At 52.5% G+C, this 11,296-nt stretch overlaps 1 protein-coding gene across 1 annotated transcript in view; it reads right to left on the reverse strand.

The window, feature by feature from the left end:
• Positions 1-10,383, reverse strand: part of NOS2 (nitric oxide synthase 2) — a 36,284-nt gene extending 25,901 nt beyond the window's left edge. Inside the window, exons 1-4 of the mRNA XM_028109436.2 lie at positions 10,274-10,383; positions 3,149-3,233; positions 2,286-2,408; positions 664-812 (exon numbers count right to left, since the gene is read on the reverse strand). Coding sequence (XP_027965237.1) covers positions 664-812; positions 2,286-2,408; positions 3,149-3,233; positions 10,274-10,383 — 467 coding nt within the window. The remainder of the gene's footprint in view (positions 1-663; positions 813-2,285; positions 2,409-3,148; positions 3,234-10,273) is intronic.
• Positions 10,384-11,296: the final 913 nt, after the last annotated feature.

The following is an 11,296-nucleotide window of genomic DNA, read 5'->3' on the forward strand; positions in this document are numbered from 1 at the left end:
TGGCATCAGCATTTTGCAAAGTCCTCAAGTGACTCTATGCACAGCCAGGGTTGAAATCAGCAGCATCCATGCCGTTAATCATCATATATTTTACGAAACCCAGGAATATAGAACCCCACAGAGTTCAGTGCAAAGAGTATGACCTGCCCTCTCCAAGTCAGACGGCATGGATTCTAGCTGGGACTGGGCTTCCCTGCTCACCCTTGGTAGAGGAGGGTTTGACCAGGGGGTCCCTGAAGTCCTTTCTCTTTCAAACATTTCATAATGAAAGGGTGCGTATCAGCTCATTGTCAAGGTCACTCAACGTGAAGATGCTGTCTAAGCCAGGTTCTGTTCTCACTCCATTTTTACAGATGAGGAATTTGAGGTGCAGAGAGGGTGAGCAGATTGCCCAAGGATACAGAGCTGGTTATTGGTGCAGCCAGGATTCAAAGTCAAACAGCTACACTTCCTGGCCCACACTTTTAACCACTATTGCTATGCCTCTTTTTCTTACGATTATGAGAACTGACTCTGGGGTCTTTCCCCTTGGAAAACTGTGCTTGAGCCCTGGCTCCATGGTGAATCTGGGTAGGGAAAGGGCCTGGGGTCAGAGGGAAATGACGGGACACCGAAGAGCTTGGGGAAAGGGGGCCGTAGCGATCCAGCCCAAATGAGACTTACTCTTTGAAGGAACCGTAATACTGGTTGACAAATTCAATAGCTTGAGGTAGGAGCTCGTCTGGGGGGGTAGGCTTGTCCCTGGGTCCTCTGGTCAAACTTTTGGGGTTCATGATGGCTCCCAGACAAGCCTTGGACTTGCAAGCGAGATCCTGGGAAGAGAGAGGCAGGAGGTGAGGGGACTGCCTGACCCCTCAGGAAGGTGTTGACGGGGATCCTCCTTGTGGGCCAGCTCTCCTGGCCACCTTCCTTCCACTCCAGCTGCTCCAGCTTCCTGCTGCCCCTCTCCACCCCTGTGGCACCTCCTCCTTGGGGTCCACCAAGCTTTCTCACCATGCACATCTCCTTTCCTCTACTGGCTGACCCAAGTGGGTATGAGCCAGGGTTATTCCCACCACCTTGGGCTCAGTCTCTGACTCGGCTCCCCGACCAGACTCAGACGCAGGGCCAAGTCAACAGCTTGATCTCTGGGACTATCTCAACTACCTTCTCATTTAAAGAGGCTGATGTGGCTCCTGGGAACACAAATGAACCAAAGGGAGAGGATGCAAATCCTAAAGTCAGAGGATGGCACAGAAAAAATGCTGGAAGGAAGGATACACAAATGTTAACTGTGGTAATTTTTGGAAGGTATGGGAAATCCTTCCACTTTCAAGGTCTTGAAATTTTCGATTCCTTTCTACTTTACAATCAGAACGCTTTCTTTTTTTTTTTTTTTTTTTAGATTTTATTTATTTATTTGAGAGAGAGAGGCAATGAGATATAGAAAGCACGAGAGGGAAGAGGGTCAGAGGGAGAAGCAGACTCCCCGCTGAGCAGGAAGCCCGATGTGGGACTCGATCCCGGGACTCCAGGATCATGACCTGAGCCGAAGGCAGTCGCCTAACCGACTGAGCCACCCAGGCGCCCCCAGAACGCTTTCTATAGTTAGAATAAGACACTTAGGAGAAGGAGCCTTGAAGGACACTTACTCCAACTACTCACTAGCTGCTTGAACTCCTCTCCAATCTCCCTATCAAATAGCACTTGAATCCTTCTAGTGACAGGGAGCTCACCATCTTCCGATGTAGCTCAACCTAGCTTTGGGCAGTTCTGTTAGAAAATTCTCCCTGGGGGCACCTGGGTGGCTCAGTAGGTTAAGCGTCTGCCTTCGGCTCAGGTCATGATCCCAGGGTCCTGGGATCGAGCCCCGTGTGGTGCTCCCTGCTCAGTGGGGAGCCTGCTTCTCCCTCTCCCTCTGCTGCCCCCCCTGTTTGTGCATGCGCACTCTCTTTCTCTAATAAATATATAAAATCTTTAAAAAAAAAAAAAGAAAGAAAGAAAAAGAAAAAAAAAATTCTCCCTGTTACTATGCAGTCTCTCTAAAAAAGACTGAATTTCTTCCTGTGATCCTTTATCCCATCTCCTGGACTATCCAGCAACCATGAGGGGACTACCAGGGGGCTGACATCATCTACGTCCTTCTGTTATTCGTGCAGACCACTGGGCCTCTGTTCCCAGTACCCTGTGCCCAAGCAGATCACTGTCTGGTTTGCCCAGGGCGACATCATTTGATTTACTAAAGGCCCAAATGGCTTCCCCAGCTTGGGACAAAGGTGGTTCTCCCTGAGCCGCAGACTTCTCACCCCTTTGGCCTTGTGGTGAAGTGTGTCTTGGAAGGTCATCCCGCTGCCCCAGTTTTTGATCCTCACATGCCGCGGGCAGGCCGATGGGGGCACATCCAGTTTGATCAGGGATTCTGGAGACGTCTAAGAGGGGGAAAACACCAAGGATTTACAAATGCCTCCTCCCTGGGGCCCCACAGGTCTCCCCTGGGCCCTATTTTGGCTTGGGGTGGGCGGCTATGGGCGGAGACCCAGGGCAGGATGTGGCTCTGTGTCCCTCCTCCTTTCCCGGCAGCCTGGACACCTGGGCCTGTGCCTGCTAAGAGCTCCAGGTGCCTGGGCCGTGGGCCAGGCTTCTCTCCTCACCCAAGACCCTGCCAAATGCTCCCTCAGTGGAATTGCAACAGGAGGGACTGAGGTGAGATGCAAGGGAGACTACTGTCACAGCCAGTACTACAGAGAACAGAAATCAGGACAAGGAAGAAGATACCACTGCTTTCCCTGGAGTTATTTAAGAATATGGAAACCATCTTCTATCCCACCCCCCACCCATTTCTCTGTCCACTTCTCTGGAACGCTAAGGTCCAAAGCTCTTAAGAAAGATGGAACCTGGGGCCTAGAGGCCGGGGGTTGGGACTAGGGCTCAGCTGCTGAGTCCAGGATTACATTGGCTGGCTCCATGAATGGTCGGCCCACACCGGCAAGCGATCCAGGGGCCATAGCACCACAGGTGCCCCTATTCCTGCCCACCACGGATCATCCCACTCTCCCAAGGCCTTTCCTCACCCCTACCTGTGCCCCTGGGGGTCCCCAGCAGGCTGCTCAGCCTACATCTGCCTGGGCGAGGGAGGAAGGGCCTTCCCACACCCGTGTGACTCACTGACCTTGACCGTCCCCGTGAGGGACTGGGGGGACTCATTCCGGTGCTTGCCGAGGCCATGACACTGGGGGCCATCCTGTGTCACTAGACTGTGAAAGGAAACAACCAGCACGAGTTAGAGTATCTACGGGCAGAGAGGGATCTTGGAGCCCCGCCTGCCAAGCCCCCATATGATGGATGGGAGCACTGAGGCTCAGAGGGTGGGAGTGAACTTCTCAGCTGCTAGTCAGGAGGGTGTGTGTATGTGGTGGGGGACGCAGCCGGTCAGACCCAGTCGCCCCACCATCATCGCCCTCCCCCTCCTCCTCTTCTCCTGCTTTCCCCCTACAAAGTGCGGAGCTAAGCCAAAGCTAGCTGCCCAAACAGTGATCCACAGAAGCTCTGGGAAGATGCCCCCTTCAAAAGCCAAGTACAAATGTGGGAAGAGACTGGGTGCACAGAGAATGGATCCTTCAACCCTGTCCTCCCAGGCCAGCAGCACTGCCCAGTACCCACTTGTCTGGAGGGACTTGGGCTTTTTATGTAAAGCCCCTGATTTATCTTGGTTTATTTATTTATTCTAAATTGTTATTATTTACAGTAAATGTTGAGCATACACGAGTAGAAAGAATGCTATAATAAGTCCCCATGGGCCCTTCACTCAGATTCAACCCCACCCAATTGCCAATCTCGTTTGAACTCTACTCTCCCAGCGTCTGCTATCATTTCAAAGCAACTGAAACATCATGTCATTCAAAAATATCTCAGTAAGGATATCTGGAAGTCAAGGACTCTTTTAAAAAGTATGTTGCTTATATTTAATTTTATTTTATTTTTAAAATATTTTATTTGTTTATCTGACAGAGAGAGAGAACGAGCGGGGGGGGGAGTGCGAGAGGGAGAAGCAGGCCCCCTGCTGAGCAGGGAAGCCCGATGCGAGGGCTCAATCCCAGGCCCCTGGGATCAAGACCTGAGCTGAAGGCAGATGCTTAACCGACTAAGCCACCCAGGCACCCTCTCATTTTCCACTTTATACATATTGGTAATGTGTTGGAATGCGAAGAATGAACCTGTGTTACTTTAATTATTGGGAAAAGTAATGACTATATATTTAAATTAACATTATATAATTAACTACATACTTTAATAGCACTACATGATTTGTAACTATAAAGAGATAGTGTCTCTTGAAGCGACCGTAAGTACATATCAGAAAGCAACGTCTATCTGAATGGAGTGATTCAACAGCCTTGTGAAGGACCTTCCATGTGACCCCCTGCCATCACCCCGCTGGTCTGAACTGGGGGCCCCGCCAGAAAAAAGCCAAAATAGGGGCAACTGTACAGTCAGAAGGGGTAAGCCATGGTTGAGCGATCATCACGGGGCTCCTTAAATCGGAAGATGCTTTGAGGCTGGGGTCCTCAGTGAGGCAATGCCTCGCTGCTCTTGATCTTTTGCCTTCACCCCTCACCCCCACGTGCACAGTGCTTGTTCTTGCCTCCTTTTACTTACTTGTGGCCACTGGACTGGAGAATTTGAGAAGCGTACTGGTGCACAGTAACGTTTAGATGGAGAAACACTGTCTGCACACTTCACATAACTACTGCCTGCAAATATTAAAAAGCTACCTGAAAATCCACTCTACCGAGGGTCCACAGTCTGCCTGAACCCACTGCCTATGGCTGCATATTTAGATTGTGTCCAGTTTCTCCACTATTATAAATAATGCCTCAAACTGTGTACATGGTCTGATGCCGTGCGGGTGCACGCGTGCAAGCATAGAAAAACACCTGGGGGAGATGCCAGTAAATATTAACAGTGACTAGCATTTTAATGCAGATGACAGCATGGGCGATCTGAATTCTCCTTTATAGGTTTCTGCATTTTCCAACTTTAACTATGACCATGCATTCCTTCATAATTAGGAATCTTTTTTTTTTTTTAATTTGAAAAGCGAATCAACAAAGCTATGCACAGTCCCCTTCTCCCCCAGGTAGCTAATTTCTTTGGGCTAGCTGCTGAGAGACGGGGGAGCTGGAAGCCAGGTGAGCATACTAAGGATCTGGATACTTGTCGCCCAATTACTGCACAGTCTATTCCAGACACTCCTGCCATTTGGCTAAACCCACAGCTATGCTCAGCCCTGTTTGGTCCTTCGTGGGAGCAGTGGACCCTTAAGAACCTGCCATCATAAAGAGTGCTGGAGTGTGGTGCTTGGACCCAGCAACTATCCACAAGCCTCGGAGTGACTGAGGATGGCTGAGGTCGGAGCTGCGGTCTGTGGCTTGTTTGTGGTAACGGGGGTCCGGACTTCCCTCGCAGTTCCCACTCCTGACCACCGCCACTGCATACACGGGGTGGGGGTGGAGGCGCTCTGGGAAACGGGTCTAATTCGTAAAACAAGAACCTCTCTGCTCTCTTAATCCTATCTGTCCTAAAGCGTGCAGCAGCTCCAGTGCTGAAACATCCATCCAGAAAGTTCCCAAATGCTGAAACATCCCCGATTCCTACTCCTGCCCGCATAGACGCCTCTCCTGGAAGCACGCGGGGCTTCCCTGGGTCGTTTGTGGCTACTGAACTGCGACCTCTGATGCGTTCTAAACGAGGAAAACACTTGATTTAAGTAAATCCGCATCGGAATCCTACGAGCATTCCATCCCTCACACTTTGACGGAAACCCGGGGGTTCGAGCCCGGTCCCGGCGCGGGAGCCGCCCGCCACCCTCGGACCCGGCCCGGCGGGAGTACCTGGCTCGGCGGGGGCCGCAGGCGGGCTGCGGCCGCAGGATCCTGCGCAGGAGCCGGCAGAGCCGGGGCCGGGCGGCCTCGCACGCAGCGCCCAGCCTCTCGCGCATGGCCCCGGCGTGGGCGCAGCTCCCAGGGCGCCCCTCCCGGAACCGCCCCGGCCCCTTTAACGCCACGGGACCCCGCAGCCCCCGCCCCGGGGCGGAGCGAGCGGGGGGAGCGGGGGGAGCGGGGGGAGCGGGGGGAGCGGGGGGAGCGGGGGGAGCGGGGGGAGCGGCCCCACCCCGGGCCTCACCCTGCGCCTGGCCCCGGGGCCCGACGGTCGCCCCGCGCCTCCGCTTTCCGGGCTGCGTCCCCCGGCCTTCTACACCCCTCGGCGTCCTCAGGGAGGTCGGCCTTTGGGGCGCCCCTGGACCATCTCCGTGCCGGGATCACCGGCCTCCGCGGCCGGCCTCGGCTTCGTTTACTCCTCGTGAAATAACAGCAAGGTTTATAATGATTCCCACTATACGGCGCTTCGAGTTTGGAAAGCCAACTTTCTTGTTATTTCATCCACCCCTTACTAAATCCAGTCCAAAAGGCGGTTCTGTATTGTTTCCTCGTGATTGAGAAGGCAGCTGGGGGCCAAGAGAAGTTAAGGATCCTGCGCCAGACCACACGGTAGCTCCCCAGGCCACAGCTCAAGCTCTCTTATCGCACTGGGCTGCCCCAAGGCGTGCTATTTCTCTTCTGCATGTTCTGTGTGGTTCCAGGAAGGAAGCCAAAGGAAGCGCAGGGCTGGGGGTGACGTTTAGTGGGAGACATGGTGGGCTCCGGGGTCCTGGCCCTTGCTACCTGTAAGGCACGGTGCCTCGCGACTTTGCTCCATCTGTGAGTAGCTCCCAACATTGGAAGCAGGATCCAGGCAGGGACAGAACAGTAGCCCTCAACCTCAGAGTACAGGTGGCCCTCCTGCATGTAGTCCACTACATTTAATCCCAAACCCAAATTAAAGTGGAATGAAAGAGAGTACCTATTTATTCTGAGCCAACTGCAGCCTGGCTAGCAACACTCAGCTCAACTTTGTTCAGAATGCTGTTTATCTTCATCTGGATGTTGCCTTTGTCTCTAAAACACACACACACACACACACACACACCATGCTCACTTCCTAATCATTTGTTTACATAAAATAGAGAACTATGAGTCACATATAATAGGTTCTTGGTCTTATTACATCTGAACAGATTTGAAAATTCCTTTTTAAAATCAAAATATATTAATTGGCTCCATTGCCTTCAGGATAAAATCCCCTTTGTACTGCTACTTCCTTTTCCAGGAACATCTTCCCCACGCCAACCCCCTCACTGTATGATAGCAGTCCAGCTGGGTCTCCCTCCTCCCCAAGGCCTTCTCCCGCCCCACCCCTCCCCACACTACCACCAGGCCAGGAACCCTGTGGTCTCCGCAGAAAAGATCCTGGTGCACCCACATTGCCTTCTAACCTCGCGTCTATCTCTCTGCCTACCCCACCTCTGCAACCATATAGAAAGCTCTTTTAACATCCCTTTCTGCCTGCTGAAGCAGAGGAAGGCACCGTTTCCCCCATCCATTCCCTCCCTGACAGCAGGAACTCTGTCTCTTTTCTTGGTCCCTTTCTCAGCCCATAGTAGGCCCTCAGGGAGAGCCTGCTGAGTGTAGAGGTTATTATTTTGGACTTGGTTCAAACCTCAACTTACCACTTCCCAGGTGCCGACCTTGAGGAAGTAAGTCACTCAACCGTGTAAAGTAAGGGAAATAATAGTTCCTGCCTCAACACTGACCCCATAAGGACTTTATAAGCCTTGTTATTTTTAACTGCTGTGTATGCAGTTAGTAAATGACTCTACTTATTGTTTCTTTAATTGATAAACAGAAGGGCTTCACGGCCATCTCTAAAACCCCCAGCACCCTGCCAGGTAAGTAGCCCTTGGTGAGTAATTGTTCATGGGCTGGGACAAGCCCAGGACCATGAAGTGGCAGCTTGGTGTAGTGGTTATAAGCCAGACTGCTGGGTTTGGCTCCTGGCTCTGTCATTTTGCCAACTGTGAGATCTTAAAAATTACTTTAATCTTCTAGGCTCCAGTGTCCTCATGGCTACAGTAAGAGAATAACAAAAACTCCTTCCTCATGAACTGTTGGGAGGGATAAATGAATTAACGTGCAATGTTTTCTCCCCATTCCCTCTAATAACCTGTGTGAGTCCTCCCCCCAGCTCACCCCAGCTCAAGAAGACGAGTTAGCTAGTTTGCCTCAAGTCCACCTACAGCTCAGGTTTCCTGAATGGTCCCAAACCACAAGTCAGGAATAACTGTCAGTGCTAGTAGAAGGTGTGGGATTCAGGGCTCAAGGCTGTAGGCCAGGGGGATTCAGGGGGATCTCAAAAGATGGGGGGTGGGGTGGGTCGAGTGGGTCTGGATGAGCGGAGGGAGGAATGTGCTGTGTATGGGCACTGGGGAACTGGGCAGGTGGGATGCCCCCCTCCCCGTCTGGGAGGGGTGATCATACAGAATGCCACAGTCAAGCCTCAGTGTGGTGACAGGCCATGGGGAGCCACTGCAGACTCTGGAGCAGGAGCATGGCTTGCTAGAAGTCAAGGTGGAGTAAGAGAGGTCAGAGCCAGTGTGAGGGGCTGCAGCCGGGAAGTGAAGAGAAGGAAAGGACGCATGATTTGGCGACCTCCTGAGACTGTGGGAGGAGTAAGGAAGTCTGCCCCGTTTGCCTGAAGCGCCAGGAGGACACCTAGAGGCTCTCCAACCCTGCGCTCTCACCTCTCGGTCTCGTGGCCACCACAGCTCAGACTGCCTGGTTTCCAGAACACCCTCCTCCAGCTCCAGCCACACCCACAGGGGGACTGCCTTGCTCAAGAATCTGCAGTGGCTCCCTGCCTCGCCTCTCCTATGGCGGCCCCCCAAGCACAGTCATGCTTGGTTCTGTCTCTGAGGGTTTGCCAACCCCCCCACCCCCTTCCTGGAATGTCTTTGCTACTTGTCTTCATCCCCCCGCCCCACATTCTACCCTCTCTGCAGGCCCACCGAGCCCACCTCACTTCTGGGAAGCCCTGAGAGGGGACCCTGTTTAACATTGCTCAGCCTCATCCTCGCTGCCCTCAGCAAGAGCAGTGACAGCTCCTGCCGATACCATTTATGGAGCATTTCCTCTCTGCCAGGCACGGGGTGAAGTTGTTTACATGTGAAAACTCACTGAATTCTTACCATGACCCCAGGAAATAGGCCTTCCTGTCCCCTTCTTGCAGATGAGGAAACCGAGGCTCGGCGGCTAGGGGACTTGCCAAAGGCCACAGGACTAATAAGTGGCAAAACCACCTGCTTATCTCCAAGCCCCTGCTCTTAAACTTGCTGCTTTTCTGTGGCCTCTGGCAGGTGTGCTCAGGGTAGCCCTGCTGCCCACCGGAGTCCACGGGAAAGCTTTCTGGGGCTATGGGGCTTGGGGGCAGCCCTGTGCAGACTGGGGCTTTGTTCTGATTCATAGGATCCTGTTATTGCAGATTGACTGGGGGCGGGGTGAGGGCGTGGATGAGGAAATCAATGCCCAGTCATGTGACCTGGGGGAAGTCCCTCCCCTCTTAGGACTTCTATTTCCTCATCTGTAAAATGAGACAATAACTCACACTTCACAGAGCCGCTGTGGGGATCAGGTGAGATGCAATGCAGGTGAAGTGTCCCGTATAACCTTGGCACGGAGTTACTCAGTAACTTGGGGCACATGGTCAGTGATAAGAAACCCTAACATTAGTTGAGTTATGCTATGTATGGGCAACTCTGCTAAGTACTCTCTATGCACAGTCTCGTCTCATCCTCAACATACTATGAGGCGGGTCCCATGGGTGTCCTCATACTATGTCTGAGCATCAGGGAGGTTAACTTGCCCTAGGTCACACAGCTGGTGAGAGACAGCCCAGGGCCAGCTCGTGCAGCCTGGCACAAGGCTTGCCTAACATCCCAGTACTCTACACCAGGTTGATACTCAAAATATCGAACCATTCATGAGGCATACACACCAGTGAATCCGAACAAACATCAGCCAGGAGGCCGCCCTGGTTCTAACCACTGAGCCCCACTGCCTCCCATTCTCAAGTCAGATATTCCGTATTCCCTTCCTATCTTCTTCCCCCAGAGACTCCAGAATCCCCGAGGGGCAGGACTCCGCCATGTCCCTTCCTTCTTCACACAGTATCAGGCGCAACGAGGTGTCCACGAAACAGTGGCTGCACTAAATTCCAACAGGGACATCCAAGAAGCCACGGGCGAGGACAGATCTCCAGTGAGAAGCCAGAGTCAGGGAGAGGAATTCTGAGCTGGTGGCGCAGAGCAGGGAGAGGGAGCCCAAGGGAGACGAGCGGTCGGTGGTGGCAGGCCAAAGCTTACCTGGAGGGGACCCGGCTGGCTTTCCCCACATTGTTGTTGATGTCTGTTTCCTCGGTCAAGTCGAACCGGTAGGATTTGGCCTTGAACAAGAACTGCCAGGGACAGGCCATCTCTACGGCTTTGCAGACCTGGTCACTTGTCTGGATTTAAACTCCAAGGTTCTTCACTGTGGGGCTGATGAAGGGGAAGGAGATGGTGTCAGGTTAGGAAGAGTTGGCAGAACTGAGCCTCCTCGATATGGTTAGTTTATTACAGAATCAGTACAAGAGCTGACATAAACAGTCTTAAACACCCACTTCATCCCTGCTTGCAACCTCTGTTCCTATTTTGAGGTTGGATTTGGGGATCCATGGACATGGGTTTTAATTCTACAAAGCCACACAACAATCTAAAGGAAAGACTGAACCCCATAGCTCAGCGAGGACAAAGCACGTACCCTTTGAGCCTCCTTAATGGGATCTGCTGGCCCCCCTAACCTCGGGCAAGGTGGGGAGGAGCCCACCTGCGTTGAAATGTGGATGCCTCATTCCCAGCAGTCTAATTAGCAACTGTCATGTTACACCTGTCATTGGAGAGTGCACTCAAGTCGTAGCTGCCTTTAAGATTTTACAGCTGTTGTCAACCTTAACCGTCTGCTCCTTTTTTATGGGGGGGGGAGTGATATTTGTTTGAGACTCTTTGTGGAATTGTTTGTGAAAAAATGTACTCAGCCCTCAACATTTGAGACCACCTTCTTTAAAAAAGGTGAAAAAGGGACAGCAAAGTTGGGGCACCTGGATGGCTCAGTCGGTTAAGCGTCTGCCTTCGGCTCAGGTCATGATCCCAGGGTCCTGGGATCGAGCCCCGCTTTGGGCTCCCTGTTTTAGCAGGAAGACTGCTTTCCCTCTCCCTCTCCCTCTCCCACTCCCCCTGCTTGGGTTCCCTCTCTCACTGTGTCTCTCTTTATCAAAAAAAACAAAACAAAACAAAGGGACAGCAAAGTAGAGGCCCAGGTTGGGTCTGGGCTTGCCCCCAGCATGCCTT

This window comes from Eumetopias jubatus, unplaced genomic scaffold, assembly GCF_037043125.1.
Source record: "Eumetopias jubatus isolate StellerSeaLion01/CBP00866 unplaced genomic scaffold, mEumJub1_p1.0 scaffold_10, whole genome shotgun sequence".
Lineage (NCBI taxonomy): Eukaryota > Metazoa > Chordata > Mammalia > Carnivora > Otariidae > Eumetopias > Eumetopias jubatus.